Below are 25,632 nucleotides of genomic sequence, written 5' to 3'. Positions count from 1 at the left end.
GCACACTACCCGCATCAAGAGCGCCTGGCGGCTGCGTCGCATGGTGGCTGCGTGATGCAGGCTTCTGGTGTTCACACTAGACGTGTGTTGGCTGCGTGTCGGCTGCGTGTCGGCTGCGTGTCGGCTGCCTGTCAGCTGTGTTTCTGCTGCTGCTGTCAGCCCTTTCTTTCTGCATAGAGTTTGCCTTTTAATGGCCATTTAACTTCATGATAAATATCATTTATATTTATTTTAGACAGAGAAAGGTTCAGAAACGTGTGGTTATTCGTAAATAATAGTAATAATCCACAATTAAAACTCCGTACTGTATTCATTTATGATGCTTTCCAAGTCACTGCTTGTTCCACATCACTGTCCGGCACATATTTCAGAATAAAAGCCCCGTGTTAACAAATGAAGGAATTCTGTGCAAAGAAAACCCGCTTTAGGGCTTTTATTTCAAAATGAAAGCAGGAGGTGTTGATTTAAACCCCAAACTTTATCAACTCTTCGAGCTCTCAAAGTGACTGCGTGTTCAGACGCGCGTCTCATGCGGGCAGTGTGTCCACCACTTAAGACGAAACGGCACCAACGTCATTAAACACTAACGTTGACGAAAAAAGACGAGACTAAAATGTAGTTAATAAATATAAAAAAATAACCAAAATCTCTCTTTATTTTTGTCCATTTCCCGTCAACACTCGGCAACTCACACCAAAACATCTAGATTGATAAATAGCTCTAAAGGGCAGAGGAACAATATGTAGCTTGGATTTTTGTGCTGTGCTGTCCCTTTAAAGGATGAAGCTAGCTTTATATATTTTTTGTTGTCAACAAATCTTACGGAAAAAAACGAAATCATCAATCACTGTCGTTTTTAGCAAACGTTACTCAAATAGGAGCAAATAAAGCATTTATTGGGATTATTTGTGTATTTTATATACATTTGGTGGATTGCATTAGTGAGTATTTACTGGCATTGACTCCAAATAAACTACATTGCATACAACTAGTGCATGGAGCCTTGACCATGCCACTGGAATATTATAGACTTTTACAGAATCCATTCATAAATATGTAAATTTCAAATAGTTGTCAGAAATGAATTACAAATTAATTAATATTAATTATTTAATTAATTCAATTTTAATTAAAATTATGCACAAAAAAACTCTTGAGTTAATAGAAAATACTGGAAGATAATTAGACATTAGAAAGATAATTAAACCCCACAGAGCAGCTGCTGAGCTCTGATTGGCCAGCTGCAACGTGTTGGCAGGAGTCTGACCAATCAGAGCTCCTGTTGCTACTCTGTGCGTCGGGCTTCAGTTTGTTTTAGGTGACGCATCTTTAAATTACCGTAAATTGGGCCCGAAATGGAAACAAAGGTAAAAAATGGAAAGGTTAAAGTTAAGAACATTTCTTTTAAATTACTTTGCATTTAAAAATGGAATATTATTTGATGATTTTGTCAGAATTAGGAAATGTATTAAACTCATTAAAGCAAATTTATTATTTTTCTATTTTACTCACAGTTCTATAATCCATCATTTAAATGCAAATATATTTAAATAAGTTGTAACAGCTTTTTAAAATTGATAAGATATATTTGGGTTTTGCTACACGGGCAATACTTGATGATTTAGTTTTTTTTCGTGTGATACATATTAAAATCCATTTATTAGCATCAGTCTTCTCCTTTAACTGTTGCTGTTTTTGCTTTTAAAAGAGAGAGAAAGAGAAACTTGTCATTTGGTCCAAACGTTTGCTGCTCTGAGTCGTTAGAATGAACTGAACCTTGCACTGGTCCACTCTGGTGGTTTCTGTTTTAATGTACTGTACTGCTGGATCTATTATATTTTATCTTATCTTCACACACACCACCACCACCACCACTAGAGCTCAATGAACGTGGTGCCATGCTACGCCCATGTGAGCCCTTTTTCTACTCTTTACTGTGCAGACATGTGCCATTATAGAAACCAGGAGGGGCTGGAGAGGAGAGGAGGATCAGAGGTGAGGGGGTTCTGCTCACCTCCTCCTCATCTCTAACCTCCTGATGATGAGACGACGAGGTGAGGCAGCGTGGGTTCTTTCTGTTGTCATGCCAAACACTATGCTCTTTTTTTTTTTTTTTTACAGTCCAATAAACTGCTGATGTTTCACAGGTACAACACGACTTCATCTCTTCTGTCAGCTCACTAACAGACTTACATGAATGAATGTTTGCTTTGTTCAAGCTGTCGTCTCAGCAGACTCGTACAGCACCGCAGATAAAGGTTCAGTCTTTCATCCCTGACAGAACGTCATGGCCAAAAGTATGTGGACACCCTGTTGTTTGGTACATTAGATCCAATTCAGAGAAATCTTTATGCTGCAGCATACAAGGATGTTTTAAACAATGTTGTCCTTCCAACTTTATGGTAACAGTTTGGGGAACGTCCATTCTGGTTTCAACATGACAATGCAACCTGATATCACGCCACAGTGTGCAACAGACCCGTCTCTCCACCAGAGGACAGCGTGTTAGGAAAGGTCAGGAAAGGTTGTCGGGTAGTCTCACGAGAGTTTTTGCACAAACCTGCAAGTTATACTCGTAGTTCTACTAGTTATTATAACACTTTTTATTCCACGTAACTTCCATTAATGCTCTCTTGTTCTACTCCGTCACCTGCTCTGTGCGTCGCTCGTTGTGCTACGTCGCTTCATGCTACAGCCCTCCTCGGACTGTCATTACAAACGTATTTGTGTTACGTCAAAGACAAACAGTCAAAATATATATATAATTTCCCCTCAAAACATAATTGAGATTGCAGTTTAGTTGTATGGGAACGTTCCTTTTGGGAGACAGGGCTGTAAATAGAAGTCGTGATCATCCGACTGGATCAATGAGAGTTGGATTATTCTGCACCAGTTGTGACACGGCCTCCATTTACTCCAGTTCATCAAGACCTTTCTACTTTTCTTGATTCTCCGTTCACCGTGGAGGCATGAGAGAGAAACAATTCAAGAATTCAAGGTAACACGGGGTGAGTAGTTGGTATAGAAATTATTAGGGCTGTCAAAGTTAACAGGATAATAACGCATGATTTTTAGGTTGCAGCGAGCTCAGAGTGAAGATCCTGGTATCATAGTAAACTAGAAAACCTGATGAATCCATCGGTACCAACCATGTCAGACTAGCTGGTCATGAAGGAGGTTAAATAACGCTCCAAACTTGTGCTAATTTTTGGCGAGGAAAAACTGACACTGACGGTACGTGTTCACAGGGGCGTTTTTTATCGCGAGGGGACGCGACACTTCCCAGCATCAGACGCTTGGTGTGCTGTCCCTAGAAACAAGGCACTCGGCTCCTGATTGGACGAACGATCTCCCGCCGCCGGCTGCTGCTCCCAGCTTTCAAACCGTAACCAGTCTGGAGGCTCGTTTGGAAACTTTCTTCTCTTATTTCACGTAAATAGTTCACTGAAATGTGTTTCTGAAAACATCTGAGGCGAGAAATAATCCATGCAGCTGATGAATCTGTCTTTATTTTGGATCAACAACGTTTAGCTTAAAAGATCCTCGGGAGTTTTGAGAGGCGGCGAGTCGCGTCAGACGCCCGTGATTTGCATATAGACGAGCCCTCAACTTTATGCAAATGAGGAGCGGGCGTTGTGACGCCTAGTCTCAAATCGCGACGCCACGCTACCAGAATGCATTGCGCGGCTGCTTACATAGACAATGAATGGGGAGCGTTGAAATGACGGAGCCTGTGGACACGTACCATGACAGCTGTTGTTGCCTGTTGGGCTGCAGTTTGCCATGTTATGATTGGAGCATATTGTTTTATGCTAAATGCAGTACCTGTGAGGGTTTCTGGATCAATATCTGTCATTGATTTGTGTTGTTAATTGATTTACAATAATAAATATATACATTAATTTTGCATAAAGCAGCATATTTGTCCACTCCCATGTTGATAAGAGGATTAAATACTTGACAAATCTCCCTTTAAGGTTCATTTTGAATCGATTGACGGCCCTAGAAATGATCATTTTGGGGGTGAAGTATTCCTTTAAATGGCATGTTCAACAATCACATGTGGGTGTAAAGCTCAGATTGTCCACATACTTTTGGCCATAAAGCATCTATAGTGAGAAACTATCTCTGTTTTAAAGCCGTCTCGTGCATCATTTGGGATTTGTTAATCCTGTTCCCGTCGCTCACCAACAGATGGCAGCAGCACTGCATCACTCGGTGTATAGACGAGCTCCTTTGTCTTCTGCTCATCCTGATTACTGTTTATATATGATGGACGAGAGGGACGATGAAATGCTAATCTGCTGATTAGCAGCCTGAGTGTTACTTCATCCATTACAGCTTTAATATCTAATATTTATATAGAAGTCAAACCACTGCTTGTTACATTAAGATTTAAGAATGAATTAAGGGGCTTGGTTAATAGTTAATTCAACTTATTTTAATTAATTTTTCTCTATTTAAATGAGATCAAATGTAAGGAGTGGAGGAAAGCTCAGTGATGGTATAAAAGGCCACTATACTGCAGGCGGTAGCCACAACAGCAGCTCTTCTCAGGGGAACTCAAAGAGAGCAAACAGACGTAATGATTGTGACCTTTTTGAACAGCCAACCCGCGAGCGCCCGACAGCGTGAGCTTTGACACAAAAAACATCATCACCACTGACATTCACTTATAGCACGTTGAGCTCAAATTGTGCTTCAAGTAGTCTGCAATTTACACCTGCGGCTCCCGTTTGTCATTAAAATCCACATATTTTGCTGCACAGGGAAAAAAAAAAAAAACTGTTCCTGCTCCATTAATCTACATCTGGAGGAAATTGCTGTTGCTTATAATGAGGCGCCCACAAATAACATCTTGTGCCATTAACTGGTGAAATAAATTTAAAAGAAGAAGTGCTTCCTGGAAAGTGTTTCAGTAATCTGCTGCATGACTTTAGGAATTAACCTGAACTCAGCAGTTCTTACACATTGAGCAGCTGAAGCTCCACCGCTGCTCGTTTAGCGTCTGCTGGAGGCTGCAGCCTCCCAGGTGAGCTCAATGTGTTCTTTAAATTATAAAAGGACTTGGATGTGATATGCCTCTTATTACACAATCTTTTTCATAATCACAGCAACACGCATCAGATCTCATCGAGAGCCTCGTTAAAAAAATAAAAGACCACATTCAACGTTAGATCTCATTGTAATGGTAATAATGTCCCAGTTTTATTTAATGTTCACCGTTCCAGAGTCGAGCTCAGAGACAAAGACTCTCCCAAACACAACAGCAGATATGTTTCAAATGGACTGAAGAAGAGCAAAACAGAAATCATTTAAGCACTTCTGGTCTCAGATATGCTTTAAATCCAGTGTTCCAACACATTTTACATTTCACATCCAGATCTTCATTTGCTGAATTTAACATCAGATATAATTGTTCATAATATTTGTGTATTCTAATCATGAAGGGGGAACTTTAAAAAGGTGTTTAATACACTCTAGTGTCAAATAAAACTAATTAAAGAGGACCTATTATGCTCATTTTCAGGTTCATACTTGTATTTGGGGTTTTTCTACTAGAACATGTTTACATGATTTAGTGTTAAAGAAAAGCGCTTATTTTGTGTCCCCAAAAAAGCCCAGCCTTCTCCGATTGGTCAACCGAACCAAACTCTTCAGACTCCGCTCTAACTAGCTTTGTTTGAGGGCGTGCCGAACTAGCTGCTAAGCAGGTATCAGGGTCAGAAATTAGCACCCGCCAAATGCCGGTAAATTGTTGGCAGTGGCGGGTAAAATTGTCGGGCCAGCCGTCACTTTGGCAGACAGAGAAAACGCTAGTGATGGGAATAGTGAATCGGTTCCTAGTTGGTTCCTTGGCATCTCATGCCTCCATGACTACCGATTCCTCTTAGTGATGCTTTCCAACGGTTACGCATACACAATGAAGTTTGTTTGGGATCGGAGCCATGACGTAGAGAGAAAAAAAGCGCTCAAAAGCATGGCGCTACTACGACTAAACCTGAGGGGATGCACCCGATGTTTTCCCTGATAATGCAGCACTGAACAACAAAAATCAGCACGAGGAGAGTTAGTAATGTTAGCTGTTAGCAGCCGTTAGCAGCACAGTCCTGACTGGATAAATAACGGAGCTACTAATGTTAACGGAGGTGCCATTCATTCAGTTCATTATGATGCATTCAAGCTCTGCTCAGTAAAAATGATTAGGCGAAGGTAAATTACAACGTCATCATGATGTATTTAACTTCCTAATACTAACACCGAGCAGCTTATAATACATAATTAGAACTACTGATGCCAAGATGTTTTTTAATCAAAGCAAATATTTAAATAAAAATACAATCATTTATTTCCTAATCATTTGAATTGTGTTTTTATGCAAATAACCACTATAGATGACAATAACAAAGTACAGCAGCGTACTGTAATTTACCGTGTATATCATGTTTTTTGTGTTAAATATATCAAACATTGAATGACACGGGATCTAAAATGTTATTCCTTCATTTAGTGCAGAGAGAAAATTTCTGAGCGTCAGACAACAAAATACTTTAAAAAGTTAATTCAGACCCTGGCACGTATTAAGCGTCATCCGTGAGGTTCACGAGTGTCCGCGCGACCAAAGTGATGTCACACCATCAGACACGGCCCTTCCTGGGGTGTCTGTGCGGCGGATTTTCACCGGTGCGCACACATCCAAATTGATCTAACATACGGTCGCAGATTGGCGGAGAAAATAGAGAACTTGGGAGAGCTTTGAGAGCGTCGGTTTGTCGCGAGGAGAAACACGCACGGAGTATAAAAGATCCAAACGTTTCCTCGTCACGATTCCACGTCAGCTCATGTCCGTGTTACTTGGTGACATCACCACGTTACGGAAGAAAAGGCGGGACTTTAATCGAGGCGTTTCAGTTCAGGAGCAGTGTTTCTGTGTGGCAGAGTAACTCCCTTTGGGGTGGACTTTGTAACTCTGCGACTTTACATGCACAAAAAACTCTATAGCACACTAAAGGAACGGGAAAACACATAATAGGTCCTCTTTAAAATAAGAAAAATGAGTACAACAATACATACAATAAGTTTTCAGCAGTTCATTCCCACGTTTTAAAGACCTCTCTTAGACCCCATTCACTTTCCACACTTGGATATAAACCAGTATAAAAAGCCTTGAGTTTCACTGTTCCTATTCTACACAAACACCCACGCTACACATTTACTGTAACTGCTGAGGAAAAAGGAGAAAGTGAACACAAACAATGTGAGCCAGTGAGGCCCAGCTCAGATCCAAATGGAGCCGTATTGTGAAGAGAGCGATTAGGTCATGTAGGTGTGGTGCCGCTGTTGGAACGCTAAGGAACATTTCAGAGAGTGTGATGATGAATCATACGAGGCTGAAGTGCTGCGGCGCTCCCCCGACAGATCTGTAGTGCAGATGCCAGATGGACACGGAGCGGAGCTGTGCAGCTATACTCCTTTTTATTTTCTTCCAGTGAGCGAGAGATTGTTTTAAAAACCCTGGCAGAGCTGCTCATGAACAATAAAGACTTGACTCACTCCTCTACCCTTCTCCAGTTGTTTGCCATTATTGGTTTGGAATGATGCAGGAAATCTTCCCATAATTCCCTGAACAAATCTCACGCTGCTTAATAACGATGAATGTGCCATCTCCTGACTGTAAATATGGTATGCTGAGTTTTTTTTTATTTGTATACGGAAGGAAAAGCATGCCACAGGCTGCTCAGATGACACGCGCTGCCTCTGGCCTTCGACAACACAGCGACGCATCTTTTACCGCTGCCAACGCGGTCCTGCTTATTAACATAGTCACTTGACACTGGCATATGCTCGAGGCTGAGTGGGCGAGGGAGTCGGATATGAAATGCTGGAGCAGGAGTTACTCTGTGACAACTAGGCGTCAGTCTGCATTAAAAAATGGAGCAATTATAAAACAAATTAAACTAATAAAATCTACAGATTTTCATTAATAATAAATAGCAAAATTAATTGTCTACAAAATGACAAATATCTGCAAAATAAAGTATGCCCACACACACACACAAGGCAGCGTTGCATAGTTTGAACAAAGACCTAAACCAGAGTCCTGCACCGGGTCAGGTGTACGACGAGCACATGTGCAAAGAGTGCATGTAACGGACACACAAAAAAAAAACGATTAACGAGTTGTGGGTGACAAGAAATTGAAATGAATGCCCAGTCGTCTTGTAGTCTTTTTATGTTCATCTTTCAGGAAGTAAATTTAGTCCTAACCGCTTACAATTACATCGTACATAAAACAGAGATTACTGTGTGTTTAATTCAAGCTGTACGCTGTTAAACATCTGTTTAACCATAAGTCCACACGGGTTGTTGGCCAAGCTCAAAGAAATAACAGGGCTGGGTATAGACCCGTTTACAGTGGAGTGGAGTGTGCAGACGCAGCTTGGCAACGGAAGTACGGCGGAGTGCAATAGCTTGTCAAGTTATGCGTATTAAGGACAATATCCACCAAAGATTGCAACGGAAACAAAATGAGATTAGTGTGCTATCAGTGAGAGAGTAGGTAGAGGATATTAGCAAGTGGCCCAATATCCAGTGGTCAGATGTATACATGCATTTGGTGGAGAAACCCAGCATGTAACGTCGTTACGTTATCTGTGTTCATGCACAGAACGTAACATACAGAACATGACAGAGTATTAAAATGGTCACTAAAAACACAAGCAGTTTAGATTGTGTCCTCAGGTCAGTGAACACTTGCAGCCACGGACACCGCCGGTGTTATGGTTTAACGAGCGACCGTGTTAACTGGTGACTCAGCCAAACATGTTGTGGTTACTCGCAGTGACGACAGCTGTTGAAAACAGGGCTGGGCGATATGGCCAAAATCTTCTATCACTATAGTATGTAAGTATTTTTACTTGGTATATAAGTATTTTCTCATTTTAAGAACTTGAGTGCAAAACAAACAAAGTTTTAAATGAATTTATAAAGAAAAAGGAAATAAATAAATAAAGGTCTAGCCTATATCATGATTAGAAACCATCTAGAAACATATATATGATGGATATTTGTATATCATTTTGACAATATATATTGTCATCTTGCCCAGTCCAGTCCTCTTAAAAGCCTCCAATCAATCTGTGTTTATCATCTATGCCAACCACTTATGTAAGTTACTATGAGTAACCACACATGTACAGCTGAAAGTCACCAGTTAACACGGTCACTCGTTAAACTGAAACACCTGTTGCTCTGAAATGGTAAATGGTAAATGGACTTGCTTTTATATAGTGCTTTTCTAGTCTTCCGTCCCGCGGTGAAACGGTCCTGATCTTGTCGGAATTCTGTAGAACTTGTTTCTCACAACCGAACACGCAATCAAGACATTTTGATGCTGGTATCCGTTTCAATTCGATGTTTAAAGTTTGCAAACTCATCAAGGTTCGCTGGGGCAAAACGCAACTTCTGTTGCCAACATGCACACGCAGAGTTTTTGATGATGTCAACTGTAAAAGGGTCTATTGAAGGTTACAAATGTTCGGGTACAACCAGAAATGTGTCTGTAGATCGAGTATCGAAAGCTGTCATCAAATGTCTGGTACTGGAAGGTTTTGCATTTGTACGATACGTAACAGGTCGGTTCCGATCCTTAATTTGCGGGTGCAGGGAGAAGACGAGTTTTGCCAAACTGGACACATGCAGGACTCTGATATAAACTATGGCTGCTCTGACAGGAAGTAAATACATTTATCAGACAACGGTGGGGAGTAGACAACGTTCACAATCAATCCAATAAAATCCATGAATGATGTCGGGCAGAGTTTCCTCCGAGTCCACGCTGAGATCTGTCCACTGGTGTTGGGATGGAGACTTTTTTGGTTTTTCTTCCTGAAGCAGGAGGATAGTTTGTCTCCAGCGCCGTCTCCGCTGTATTTCCAGAACATGTGCGGGAGCGTCTGACTGAAGGCCCATTTGTTCTTTGTGTTTTAAAAGACTTGTGTCAGACGTTGTAGTCCGGCGCTTTGCCCAGTGGCTGCCTCAGTCTGATCTGCAGGGTCATGAAGCCCCCCACGGCCACATGGAAGAGGATCTGCCACATGTTCCTCAGTTCAAACAGATACATGTTGGACAGACAGATGAGTGCAAATGCCAGGAAGGACTTACTGTTCCTCCAGACAGAGAAGTAGGCAAACAGGTAGCACTGAAAGGAGAACGGCAGAGAAGAAATTCAATGCTGCACACTCTGTGTGACGTTGACCAGCAGGAGAGCACTGACGCTGCAATAGTTATTCATATTCTGCCATAAATATGAAAAGATACACAATTATTCACTCAAAGTTTTGTATATTTGAAAATCAATCTGGTGCACTTTGAGAGCAAAATCAAGCAATTTTGTCCACTTGTAAACACTGTAATCATAAACACGTTGGTTGCATAGAGAAGAATGGTGATGACACGGCAAAACAGTCATGCAGCATGCTGAAGGAGACGGGCTCTGTGTTTCGAGACGGGTCGGGTGGGTCGCCGACATTGCTGCAGCGCTGGATGAAAGTCGTGTCAGGAGCCCCGTCCATCCTTGCAGGGAGAAGCCCCGGGAAGACGGCGAGGTCCAGGCAACGGATGCTGTAAAGCTCACGGTTGGAGCCGCAACCTTCCTTCATCCTGGGCCTTTCCAAGCCCAAATACTAAAACTGGTCGTGGCACATGTGGACGAAATGCGCCCAGAGAGGGCCAGCCAGCAGCGGGGAGAGGATCACGCCAAGTTAAACGCCCCCAGCACACTGCGCTGCATCCGTCAAGAATAGGGCTGTCACGGTGAGAACATTTTCCCACCGGTTAATAAACTTGTGACAACACCGGTGTTACCGATTACACCGGACATTTTTACGAGGAGAGATGGAGCTCAATATCTGTAGAGCATTGGGTTTAAATCAGAAATATTGCCAAACAGGTGTTTTTGCTTTTCGCTTTGACACAATATCCTCCGCCATCATCTCGTCACTGTGCATTATGCAACCTCTTTGCTTCTTATATTTTGTTTGTTATTATATTTTACATGTCATTTCATATTTACTCTTCATTTTCTTTCCTTTATGGAGCCTCCCAGCGAAAGCATTTCACACGATCGTACTTGTATAACCAGAGTGACAATAAACATGTTAAATGTGACTCCTGCTGCTCTGGGCTGAGACTCCGTACGGAGCAGACACATTCACTTTCAGTTTGTAGCGTCCGTCGTCCGACTATCTATTGTTATTACACGGCTTTGTCGAATACTCGATACTGATCGGTCAATCACAGCATTCTCTGGTCGGTGATGTCGGACTCTGAAGGATCGCTTCAGAGTCTGTAAGAGAGAATGTAAGACTCCTCCGTATCGCCCTGAAGGGGTTTGTTTCACAACAATGACCGGCTCGATGTACATTATACCTTACATATCACGGCGCTGATATGCAAAAATTAACTAAATGGGTTTTATTTCTATTAAAAAAAGCCAAACAACGGCGGGTGCGGTGGACAAGCAATGTAATCGATGTATGATCGAACACCGTGTAACACCGGTAACACCGAGACGTGTAAAAATATGGACGGTTGGTTATGAAACTGTGGCGGCGGGTCTATCTAGACTTTAAGTTATTAATGTGAAACACTGGATTAATTATGAAAAATGAGAACCATGCAAGTTTTCCTTTTGTATCAAGCAGCAAAAAAGTTGGAGCATGACGTGTTTTGAGTTAATTTGCCGACATCGCACATTCTGCGAAGTGACTATTCTGCATGCACACGTCACGACGTCGATGCTGAAATGATATATGGTGACATATTTTCATCATTAATGTCCTTCATGGGACAATACGTCTGCTCAGTAAGTAGTAGTTCCCTGCATTTAGTATCAGGAGCTGCACACAAGCAGCTGATGAAAACGTCTCAGAGGAAGAAAGTGGGGCTGAAAGGCATCGAGCTTCTGCTAATGTTGGTCTAGCTGACAAGCTGCTGAGCTGTAAAGTGCAGGGCTGTTAGTCAGCCAGTCAGCCAGCGATGGCTGCTCTTACCGCAGACTATCACTTACCTGATACAGACAGGCCGCTGTGCCGAGGAAGAAGGCAATCACGTAATTAAAGTCTTCGTCGTCGTTCTGCGGGACGGGAAGAAAAGGGACATTTTTTTTAGTGTCTCGAAGAGGTGTCGTAAAAAAACATGACACGAAAATTAATTTTTTAGTCTCAACTTGTTTAATAGGAATTTGATTTGACATCAAGAAACAGAATGGACTGAAAAGTCAGGTTAATGACGATCTGATTTTGGTAGTTTTAATCATTAGTTTTATCAGTTATGACTTTTACAATGTATGATAATGTTGGGACAGGAGTAGTCACACAATTAGACAGATGATCTAAACCACTTTATTAGGAGGTGAAACCCGACATGTAATGTCAGTAATCAACTGTGGGCGCACAGAACTACAATGATACAGGACAAAAACACTCTGCAGCCCGAGTGCTGACCAGAGAGAACACAATACATCTGTTTTAAAGTCCTTATAGTGGTTGCCTGTCAGTTTCTGTATTGATCTGAGCTGCTGGAAGTCTGAGGATCTGAGAGCTGCTAGAAATGTTGAAATCTTTAAATGTAAACTTAAAACCTTCCTATTCAGCCAGGCCTTTGATTAACAAAAGTTTATAGACATTATTTACATTATTTTATTCACTTACTTTATTGTATTGAAGTTCTACAATTTTTGTGTTATTTTATTAATCACTTATTTTATTGTATATGAGTTGTAAAATGTTATTCAGTTTCATTATTTTATTAATCATTTATTTTATTGCATTTAACCAGTAACATTTTATTATTTTGTATTGATATTTTATTAATCACTTATTTTATTGTATTTAAGCTGTAAAACACTATTTTATTTTATTAATCATTTATTTTATTGCATTTAACCAGTAACATTTTATTATTTTGTATTGATATTTTATTAATCACTTATTTTATTGTATTTAAGCTGTAAAACACTATTTTATTTTATTAATCATTTATTTTATTGCATTTAACCAGTAACATTTTATTATTTTGTATTGATATTTTATTAATCACTTATTTTATTGTATTTAAGCTGTAAAACACTATTTTATTTTATTAATCATTTATTTTATTGTAATTTAGTTGTACAATTTTAATCTATTTCATTGTTATTTTATTAATCAATTATTGTATTTAAGCTGTAAAAATAATCTATTTTATTGTTATTTTATTTAAGTTGTAAACATTTTATAAAACTTTATTGTTATTTTATGAATCACTTATTTTATTGTATTTAAGCTGTAAAATGTTATTATATTTTATTAATTACTTATTTTATTGTATTTAAGTTGTACATTTTTTAAATGTTATTTTATTAATCACTTAAATGTTATTGCATTTAAGATGTACAATTTTATAATTTTATAAATCATTTATTTTATTGTATTTAAGTTGTACATTTTTATATTTTATTGTTATTTTTATTAATCCCTTATTGGATTCTATTTAAGTTGTAAAATGTTATTCTATTTTAATGTTATTTTAATAATCTAGTTTTTATTTTACACTGTTTTACTATTATTACAGTTAATGTAGCTTTTAAATCTACTTTATTACATTTTCAGAAAGTCTCAAACTGTTAAATTGTTGAATTGTTTTTATGTTTTCTGTTGTTTTCACGTGTACACTTATCCTGTCTTATTTTGTTTTGTCATTAGTTGAGCCAGGAAGTCGCTCTATAAACTATGATGGATGTTTACAACATACAGTTTGGTTATAATTTTACAGATTTCTCAGCTACGTTTGACTAACCTTCCCAGATCTCAGAAGTTTGTTACTATGAAAATAAAAAACCAAGGTGGTATGAAACCAGATTTCCCTTTAAGAGAAAGTGTTATGTGCTCACCTGCAGTATGCTCTCTATAGCGTGGACTCCTCGCAGCAGGTTGAGGCCTCCGCAGAGGATGCTGAGCACACAGGACACGATGCCGGAGAGAGTCACCGGCTCCAACATCTGGGTAGGAGCTGGAAGAGAGAGAAAGGACACGGTGTTATTACAGGCTCAGCAAAATCTGCCTGATAAATGAACTACAAAAACATTAGGAAGAAATCTGCTTTCCAAAGGACAAAATGTATACATTATCTGCAATGTAATTATGTATAAAGACATTTATATGCAGGATAAAAGAGTAAATCCTTGAATAGCAATGAAAAGCCAAGCATACATTGCTTTTAAATCTTCCAATGTATTCTGGCACGGTAAAAAAGAGAGCGATGCGTCACCGTTATCAGATTAGCATACTTCCTCCCTCAGGACAAAATGATTTATGTTCTCAGAAAACTGAGACGGGCAAGGGCAACCAACAGAAAGTGAACAAAGCGTGGAGAGAGCTGCCCTGAAGAGGATGTCAGGGGGAACACAACAGCTCTAAGTGACCCGAGGTGGCATCGCTTAGCTCGGGGCGGCTGAGGTGTGACGGGGCGTACGAGAGGGGCTGTCGTCTGGAGGAGCTGAGGGGGAAGGAAGGCTGAGCAACGGAGCGGACTAAACCAAGTGCTATCTGACCACCATGCAGCTTCCTTAAAGGGGAGCAACTCTTCAACCTGGAACCTACTTTCACATGTTTCTGTTTCTAAAGATGGGTATACACGGTACGATTTTAGAGATGGTGTTGTGTAATTCCTACTCCGTCTGTACAAGTAGATTGTTTGCGATGTAAAACCACAGCTCACGATTTGTACGGTCCGATCGTCAGCCACGACCCGAGTGCTGTTGACAGTTGTCAATAAAGACAAGTTTGAAAGCTCCGAGGCAGATAAAGTTTGTGGTGAGGAAGACGTGGATAGTAGAGAATAGCGATGCACCGATACCACTTTTCTTCAGACCGAGTACAAGTACTTACATTTGGGTATTCGCTGATACCGAGTACCGATACGAGTACTTCTCTGTGCCAAAAGACCCTCGTTAACAGCCAGCTGGAGGGTGTGAACGTAAAAGGAGCCAGGGGTCTGTGGCGTTGTCGGACGACCAAACTTTCTGACATTTCAGAAATTCATCCGACTGTCCGACAATATTTCAACAAATCTCCCTTTAAGATACATTTTGAACAGATAAAAAATGAACGACTTTAAATCGATTGACAACCCTACTTTATACCAAAAATTTGAAATTTATTAAAACAAAAAATGCTGCAAACGTGTTTTGAAATGATTTTTTAAATTATTTAAATTGATTTAAATAAGATTTTCACAATTATTTTTTTCAAATTCTATAATTGTTTTAAGCGAAAACAACGAGCCCTTGATATCGTTCAGTACTGTACCTTCCAACAGAAAGATGGAATTGTTTTCATGTGATATTTTAAGTCTATAAACCAATTCCAATAAATCAAGTGTTTAAATTAATACATATTTAATAAACTAAAAAAAGGTTTCTGCTGATGCGCTACAGTACAAAACAGGACAGCAGAAGATAACCTACTAAAAATGCATATTTGTGAATGAGCTCTGGTTCTTTAAACATTGATCAATATGAACTGGTTTAAAACCCAACAGCTCAACAAGTGATATGAACAACGACAGGTGCACCGGTGCTTCCAGTATTGTTCCTTTACTGGTGTAGTAACAGAGAGAGTCTTCTGAGGAATCACCAGTGACCTTTCTGTGTCATCGTGTCACAAAGAGCAGTTCTACGAGTGTTAATGACAGTAAGATAAGATGAGATAACACTTTATCGATCCCCAGAAGGGAAACAAAGTAGTTAGCATTACAATAGTAAACCTCTTTGATACCAGGATGATGTGTGCGTGTGTGTGTGTGTGTGTGTGTGTGTGTCAGCAGCTCACGTCCTACCTATGCCTTTGTATTTGGAGGGCGTGTGCACTGAGAATCCATTGATGGCCCGCAGGTCCTCAGGAGAGAGCTGGTAGGGCGGTCGCAGCTTGATCTCCGTCTGCATGTCAGCCAGGTTGATCTTGGTGGACAGCGAGCGCGGGCTGTTGTAGCGCTGTTTGGTCTTCTGGATGAAGGTGTCTGACGGAGGAAAGTCAGCGTGGTTAACAACACAAGGGAGCAACACAAGGGACATGCACAGAGAAGGGTCAAAACAAGAGCTCAGTACTAATAAATCAATCAACAGAGAATTACTTAAGCGGAGATACCCCCCAGGCAATGTCATTGCTTTTTCATGCACTGGTCAATTTAGAGATTTGGGCCTATTTCGTCTCCATATCACGTCTTCTTTCAGACGCCAGCTTTACGTACGTCTTCTTATGTTGCGTATTATTGATGAGCGGCTGGCGTCAGAAGGTTTACCACGTGACAGTTGGCTGTAAAACTGTAAATGGAGCTCACCGAATTCAATGAAGGAGTACGGCCGCACGGCGCTGCGGATTCGTTTGGAGTCATAGGTGACGATAAACTCCTTCTGTAGCTCGTCCAGGAAGCAGAAGGCCAGCACGTTGGGGTAGTTTGCGGTGCACACCATCAGGTACCCAACGCCCAGCGCACTCGTAAAACTGAAACACACACAAACATTACTGCTTTACACTTCATGCACTGCACTCTTTTCTGTTGACAGAAACTGGGGAAACTGTAATTAGGATGCCAAACTAACACAGAATGGCATTTGGGATTCTGCTGGTTGCAGCTCTAAAACACAGAACAAACACTATTTCAGCACATTAGTGACTAAAATTCACACGTTCACAGCTAATTAAACATTCAAACATTCACATGCACCTCGGCAGACACTCGTATCTTTTGGCCCTGCGGTGTTAATTGATACGCCGAGCACAAATTAAATTCCCCAGATACAAAGACTTGTACATTATCTGAACAGCTCAGAGCAACGACTGAGGGGAGCATCGGTTATCACAACAACATCTAAATTGATGTGGAACATAAATGTCAATACCGGCGGATGTCATGATTAGCATGCAGCTAAACAAACAAAAAATAAAACTAAAATTAGCGCCTCGTGGTTGTATGCCTCCGCCCACCAGTCAAGCTTCAGTTTACATCCATGCCTGTATGATGTAGAATTTGTGTATGACTAAAACACAAATATCAGAGAGGCGGGCGCACCTTATGCCGGTTTCACACTACATGAGAATCAAGCTGATTTTGGGCTCGATTCTTCCTGACGATCATCAGCAAAGCCCGGATTTATTGATGGTTCTAAAGATGAACGCCGTCACGTGGGAAAGAACGAGAGCCAATAGAGAACCAAGCTGACTGAAGAAGGAATGTCCGAAAAAAAAGTCTGAAAAATGTCGGACAAAAAAAGTCTGAAAAAAAATATCTGAAAAAAGTCTGAAAAGAAAGTCTGAAAAAAATGTATGAAAAAATGTCCGAAAAAAAAGACCTAAAAAAAGATCTGAAAAATGTCTGAAGAAAACACCGCCACTATTTTTCACACATTTTTGGGATATTTTTCACACATGTCTGAATGGTGTTTCATGCTTTTAGCTTGTAGAAAGTCCTCTTTGCAAATAGATGTTATTTTGTTTAGTTTTTACATATTTTTTTTTACACCATCAAGCTAGTTGTGTCAATACAAGACATGCACCGGACAATTTTCTTTCTTTCAAAGTACTATAATGGATGGGTTTATCTCTACATACAGAACATACTAATAAAACAAGTGACCTTGTGTTCCAAAAATGTCCAAATTAACTCAGCTGTTAACGTTATAAATCACCGATGAGTCATTTTCACGTAGGATGATACAAGGAATCTCCTCCTGCTTTCATGACGTCTAAGAGACATAACAGCGTCTAAAGGGTCAGAATATCAGAGAACAGATTAACCTTTGACTTTAAACACCGTCTGCCTCAATCTGACCTCCTCTTCTTCTTCTTCTTCTTCTTCTGGCTCTCATTGATGAAAGAGACTCTGGTTGTTGAAAAGCTATAAACAACTGGCTCATTGATGATTCTGAGTTTATTTTGAGTTCATGTTCTCTGTCTTAATAAGACTAATTAGCTCTTAACAAACAGCGCTTGAGAGAGTTTCAAAGCATTTCCCTGAGCACCAGCGGGGCTCTCAGACACAGTTTGACACCTCAAATGAGGGCCGAGCTGTCACATCACTCAAATTAAAAAGCATTTTTCCATCAAAGTTGTGTGAGAGGGTCAAGAAGAGAGCAGACAGACCGTCAGCAGTAGACTGCTTAATCACCCATGGGTGTCAACTCTCTAAACTGTATTGAAAATACGTTGAGTGAATGAATTTGTAGCCCTATCCCGCACTTATGAACAGTTTTACCCTCAGAGTATAATAACGGGGTATACTGTGTTTAATTAATGTGTGGGTTGAATGTAAAGGGAGCCTTTAAATGAACATCTCATATGACCTACTTGACATTGTACGCTCCGGTCCTCAGCGTGCAGCGGTCGGGGAACTGGCCCAGTTTCTTGGAGAGACCCTTGAGGTGCTTCTTGGTTTCCTGGAGCTCTTTGTCCTGCTCATAATCAGTGGACGCAGAGAGCGGCAGGCCGTCCCCGACCCGAACCACAGAGGCAAACACCACCATCGACATCTTACAGCTCTGGCAGTCTCACTGAAGCCCTGCAGACACACATCAGAAAGGGAAGAAGGTTTGTTGAGAGTGTATTCACAATATGTTCAATATCTAATTAACCATGCATTTTGTTCAAACTAGGGCTGTCAAACTTAACGTGACAACGCATTAACGCAAATTAGTTTTAACACCTCTAATTTCTTTAATGCATTAACACAACTTTATGTTTCAGTCTTTTTCAACCAGAAACAGTGAAACAATTCAAATATTCTCTGATTCAAGCCTCTTAAATGGGACGATTTGCTGCTTTTCACTGTCATTTATCATTCATAACTAAATATTTTGGGTATTTGGTAGGGATGCTCATTTTGAAAAATGTTCTTAACCGATAACGGACTCTCATTAACCGATTATTAACCGTTAACCGACAAGATTTGTGCCTCGCATGCAGCGGTGTACCAGCTGCAGGAGCACAACAGATATTGGTTGACAGGAGTCTCCAGTTCAGCGTCCGGGAGCGTTAACTTAGCAGCTACGATGCTGCGTTCACTGTCTCCAGTTCACCGTCCGGGAGCGTTAACTTAGCAGCTACGATGCTGCGTTCACTGTCTCCAGTTCACCGTCCGGGAGCGTTAACTTAGCAGCTACGATGCTGCGTTCACTGTCTCCAGTTCACCGTCCGGGAGCGTTAACTCAGCAGCTACGATGCTGCGTTCACTGTCTCCAGTTCACCGTCCGGGAGCGTTAACTCAGCAGCTCCGATGCTGCGTGTAGTGTCGCGGACATGCAGCCACTTTCCCAGTAAAAGTCTCCACCGCACATTTAGTTTAGTTTAGCAGGTTGTCAGCTGTGTGTCTGTCCGGTGTAACTTTAGCGAGTGTCCAACAAACAGTGTGTGTGTTTGTGCTACGTTAGCCGCTCTAGCATTGCCGGAGGCTTCCTGCTCGCCACCGCCACACACAGTCTGAGTAACTTTAGTGAGTTTCCAACAGACTGTGTGTGTGTGTGGGCGGTGAGTGTGAGGTTGTTGGTGGCGTTCTAGCTGTGATCGTAGGTGTAGCAGTGTGTCTACAGTTTATTTGTCGGTGAATAAATGCTATGAAACTACAACTCCTCCGCTCCTCTTAAGCGAGCCAGAGAGACCGGAGCCAACTTCCGGTATCCTGCAACTCCAGCTCCGCCTCTTAAGGTGGGCTGTTAAGGTGGACCAGCTTTTCTCCTTAAAGATCCCGTTAATCAGTTAAAATGTTTAATGTCGGTTAACGGTTAATTATTGACATCCCTAGTATTTGGAAGTATTTGGTTGAACAAAACAAGACATTTGTAGATGTCCCGTTTGGCTCTGTTAGCGACTATTTGAAAAAATGAACGGCAGATTAATCGATAAAGAAAATAATCGGTAGTTGCAGCCCTACATTTTACAGACTAAATGACTTATCAATAATTGATGGATTGATCGATAATAAAAGTAATTGTTAGTTGCAGACCCACTCAAAATCGCAATATGGCAAATTTTCAAACCGCAGGAGGTGCATTATTTGCTAAATTGAAATGTGCATCAAAATACCATTTTAAATTAAATATTGCGGTGCTGCAGAGACGTCCCGTCCTACACATCATATTCTACAGACTTAAGAAAACATCTTTGTTTGGTACAGATCCCCGCAAAAATCACTCCATAATCATTTTCATATGTTTCGAAAATGATGATTATTCCCTGTAATATCGCAAATCACATCATAATTGCAATATCAGTCAAAACAATCACAATTGGATATTTTCAAAAAATTGCTCAGCCTTATTTGATTCAACTTGACCTTATTTATATTCTCTAGTTTTACAAGACATTTGAGAAATGAACTGGATGGCACCAATGTGCTGATTATTCTGCTGTATATGGGTAATGTAAATAATTGTCAAGCTGCAATAACTGCTAACTTCACTTCATTGCTTGCTGGAAAAGGCTCAAGCATTCATTCAGTTCATTCTCTTATTAACCAACATGAAATATTCAACAATTTATTTTAGCATCTCAGCAATAAATGTGCAGCGATAGGTGTGCAGGTCCTTTATATGTATATATATATATATATATATATTATATATATATTCTTTTCTTCCAAAGAGTTACAAAAGTTTCCTTCTGTGGCTCACAGTGCTATCTACTGCTATTTTCTACATATGGCCACTTAATGTGTTTGCAATTCTCAATCAATACCTTCGATCTATATCCTGCCTAATTGACATTTCCTCCAGATCCCTTTGAAACCTGGATGTAAAGTGAGTGATGTTGGTGAACTGTCAGTGAGAGTCACACCGTCCACAACCGAGCATCATGTTAAGCCCAAACCGTCTAAATCATATGTCTAAACATAAAGACAAATGATCTTCTTTATGGTGTCACAGCACTAAAAACAGTGAGGGGGAACTCACAGTGTGTTTTGTTATTAAGAAAGATTTAAAGCAATAAACCATTAGAGACCTGCATACAAGGACAACAACGATGGACAAATACAGTTCAATTATTATTATTAAAGGGACTGTTTGTAACTTCTTACACGTATAAATCAATCCAGGTCGTTGTCTCATGCGCGCTCCCGTGTGGCTACGCTGTTCAGTCTCAGACTCCAACACAAACTACACGGAAGCACCAAAACGTCTTGGTTGTATCTAGTGAAACCCGTCTGTTAAAGGGACTATTTGTAACTTTCAGAATGTCTTGTTAACAGCGACACCTGATGACCGTTAAGTCAACGAAAGTCAGCGTCCTGTTGCTGGCGCTTGTGCTCGCTCTACATAGACATGAAGGAGCATCGCTCAACACAGTGAGGAGACACACGTCAGCTAAAAGCACAATATCACTCTATATTTCAGCTGCTTGGCAGTAATGTTAGCTGACCAGACGAAGGGCTCTCCATGAATCAATGCTGATCCTAGTGTTGGCTTTTCCCGCCTCAGCCTCCCGACCGCGGCCGGAGGGAACAGGGGAGACACCGGAGTTTTGGTCGGAGACGATAACGTTTCTCTCTGCGGAGCCCCGTCACTTCACAAGACACGGGAAACCTCTGTTGGTCTGGAGGAGCTGCAGCAGTTATTTCTGCACAAACGTCCACTGAACATTCACTAGATATTCTCAGAGCTAAACTAACTCTTCTGCAGTGTGGAGTGAGCAGCATGCACGTGAGAGGTGGAGAGAGAAGGAGCGCGGTATGTGAGTGAAGGCAGGCAGAGGAGCAGAGACTCCGGCCACACGCGAGCACGCATGGGAACACGACCCGATAGATTTATATGTCTAAGAAGTTACAAACAGTCCCTTTAATGTATTTAATATTACATTTTTTGAAACATGAAATATATTAAAATGTATTATTATGATTTACTTAAATCACCAGTACATTTTTAATGAAAATGTACTGATTTAATGATTTTGTAAATTTATATTTCATCTTTTGTGTGTATTTTTTTATATAAGCCATTACAGGTTTCTACCACATCCTCACACATACTTTATATTTCAATCAAGTTATTTGTATCTACGTGTGTGAAACAAATAAATTAAAGTTATTTAATTAAATTAATAAAATAAAAGGTCATTATGTTGGTTAATGAGATATGCATGAGCTCGAGTCCCGCGGACAAATTATTATTTTAAATTTGGTGTTACAGTTTTATACATTTTAAATGAAAATCTACTGATTTATTGATTTTGTATGTTTATATTTTATCTTTTGTCTGTGTTTTTTATATATAGGCCATTACATGTTTCTACCACATCCTGTGTCAAACAAATACATTAAATAGATTAATTCATTCATTAATTAGTAAAAAAAAGGTTATTATGTTGGTTAATTAGACAAATTATTATTTTAAATTTGGTGGCACAATTGATATGAACCTCTGCTGCTATTTATATATTGATATAATGATATAATGATATATTGATTATATTGATATATTGATATATTGATATAATAATATATTGATATAATATAATGATATAATGATTATAATAATATATTGATATATTGATATAATAATATATTGATATAATATAATGATATGATTATAATAATATATTGATATATTGATATAATAATATATTGATATAATATAATGATATAATGATTATAATAATATATTGATATAATGATATAATAATATATTGATATAATATAATGATATGATTATAATAATATATTGATATATTGATATAATAATATATTGATATAATATAATGATATAATGATTATAATAATATACTGATATAATATAATAATATATTGATATAATGATATAATAATATATTGATATAATATAATGATATAATGATTATATTGATATATTGATATAATATAATAATATATTGATATAATGATATAATAATATATTGATATAATATAATGATATAATGATTATAATAATATATTGATATAATGATATAATAATATATTGATATAATATAATGATATAATGATTATATTGATAAAATGATATAATATAATAATATATTGATATATTGATATAATAATATAATATAATGATATAATGATTATAATAATATATTGATATATTGATTATAATAATATATTGATATAATATAATGATATATTGATATATTGATATAATAATATAATATAATGATATATTGATTATATTGATATATTGATATAATATAATGATATAATGATTATATTGATAAAATGATATAATATAATAATATATTGATATATTGATATAATAATATATAGATATAATATAATGATATAATGATTATATTGATAAAATGATATAATATAATAATATACTGATATAATGATATAATAATATATTGATATAATATAATGATATATTGATATAATAATATATTGATATAATATAATGATATATTGATTATATTGATATATTGATATAATATAATAATATATTGATATATTGATATAATAATATATTGATATAATATAATGATATATTGATATAATAATATATTGATATAATATAATGATATATTGATTATATTGATATATTGATATAATATAATAATATATTGATATATTGATATAATAATATAATATAATGATATAATGATTATAATAATATATTGATATAATATAATGATATATTGATATAATAATATAATATAATGATATATTGATTATATTGATATATTGATATAATATAATGATATAATGATTATATTGATAAAATGATATAATATAATAATATATTGATATATTGATATAATAATATATTGATATAATATAATGATATAATGATTATATTGATAAAATGATATAATATAATAATATACTGATATAATGATATAATAATATATTGATATAATATAATGATATATTGATATAATAATATATTGATATAATATAATGATATATTGATTATATTGATATATTGATATAATATAATAATATATTGATATATTGATATAATAATATATTGATATAATATAATGATATAATGATTATATTGATAAAATGATATAATATAATAATATACTGATATATTGATATAATAATATATTGATATAATATAATGATATATTGATTATATTGATATAATGATATAATATAATAATATATTGATATATTGATATAATAATATATTGATATAATATAATGATATAATGATTATATTGATAAAATGATATAATATAATAATATACTGATATAATGATATAATAATATATTGATATAATATATTGATATATTGATATAATAATATATTGATATAATATAATGATATATTGATATAATAATATATTGATATAATATAATGATATATTGATATAATAATATATTGATATAATATAATGATATATTGATTATATTGATATATTGATGATAATGATGAAACTGGTCTGTTTGTTAGAATCATGGATATATCAGGTTAATCTCTTTAACTACCAGCTCCGTGTTTCTATAAAACAAGCAGCCAGTTTACAGGATCAGAGAACCAGAACCAACAACCAGAACCAGAACCAGAACCAGAACCAGAACCAGAACCAGAACCAACAACCAGAACCAGAACCAGAACCAGAACCAACAACCAGAACCAGAACCAGAACCAGAACCAGCCTAGCAGCTAACAGCAGCTAACGTTAGCATGCTAGGAAGCTAACAGCTTACTAGCATTACCAACACAACTCAGAGCTAACAGCTAACAGCCTGAAGCTAACAGCTAACGGCTAACAGCTAACAGAGAGCAGCTAACAGCTAACAGCCTGAACAGAACACTCAGGTGTGACTGTAACCTGAGAGAGTAACCTGAGAGAGTAACCTGAGAGAGTGACCTGAGAGAGTGACCTGAGAGAGTGGAGGTGTGTTCATATCTACCTGGAGGAGAGGAGCATCCTGTGGATCCTCTGATAGAAGCTGCTGGTAGAGAGAGCTAACGGCTAACGGCTAACGGCTAACAGAGAGCAGCTGTGATGATGATGATGATGATGATGTCGTGGCTGTGCCGCGGTGCATTGTGGGTAAAGACAGCCTCTCATCAGCATCACAGAATAATAAAACACACAGATGATCTGTTGTAATAAAACACTAAGATGATCTGTTGTAATAAAACACACAGATGATCTGTTGTAATAAAACACACAGATGATCTGTTGTAATAAAACACTAAGATGATCTGTTGTAATAAAACACACAGATGATCTGTTGTAATAAAACACTAAGATGATCTGTTGTAATAAAACACACAGATGATCTGTTGTAATAAAACACTAAGATGATCTGTGGTAATAAAACACACAGATGATCTGTTGTAATAAAACACTAAGATGATCTGTTGTAATAAAACACTAAGATGATCTGTTGTAATAAAACACTAAGATGATCTGTTGTAATAAAACACACAGATGATCTGTTGTAATAAAACACACAGATGATCTGTGGTAATAAAACATCAGGGAAATTAATATTTATAAATTAAACATATGTTTTTATTCCCAGTTAAACTGAAAAATTAATATTAAAATCTTAAATAAATTGAAAGTAGAAGTACACCCTATAATGGCTGTATTTATGTGGGTATGCAGGTAAATAGATGTATGTATGTGTGCAGAT

General features: G+C 37.8%; 1 protein-coding gene across 1 annotated transcript; it reads right to left on the bottom strand.

The window, feature by feature from the left end:
- Window positions 1-6,683: 6,683 nt before the first annotated feature.
- On the bottom strand, window positions 6,684-25,117 carry sec22a (SEC22 homolog A, vesicle trafficking protein). The gene is made up of 7 exons (XM_037789942.1): window positions 24,898-25,117; window positions 18,387-18,597; window positions 16,381-16,544; window positions 15,880-16,059; window positions 13,934-14,052; window positions 12,071-12,136; window positions 6,684-10,201 (listed from the first exon to the last, which is right to left on the bottom strand). Exons 2-7 carry the CDS (start codon window positions 18,566-18,568, stop codon window positions 10,001-10,003), a joined length of 912 nt encoding a protein of 303 aa, XP_037645870.1. The 5' UTR covers window positions 18,569-18,597; window positions 24,898-25,117; the 3' UTR covers window positions 6,684-10,000.
- Between the last annotated feature and the right edge of the window lie 515 nt (window positions 25,118-25,632).

This window comes from Sebastes umbrosus, chromosome 13 (genome assembly GCF_015220745.1).
Source record: "Sebastes umbrosus isolate fSebUmb1 chromosome 13, fSebUmb1.pri, whole genome shotgun sequence".
NCBI classification, from domain to species: Eukaryota; Metazoa; Chordata; class Actinopteri; order Perciformes; family Sebastidae; genus Sebastes; species Sebastes umbrosus.
This window is presented reverse-complemented; position numbering and strand designations above follow the sequence as displayed.

Coding starts and splice junctions, on each gene's coding strand:
- sec22a (XM_037789942.1), bottom strand. CDS start 18,568: ATGTCGATGGTGGTGTTTGCCTCTGTGGTTCGGGTCGGGGACGGCCTG. Junction 14,053..15,879: donor CTCCAAATACAAAGGCATAG/GTAGGACGTGAG, acceptor TCTCTCTTCCAG/CTCCTACCCAGATGTTGGAG. Junction 10,202..12,070: donor CAGCGGCCTGTCTGTATCAG/GTAAGTGATAGT, acceptor TTCTCCTTTCAG/TGCTACCTGTTTGCCTACTT.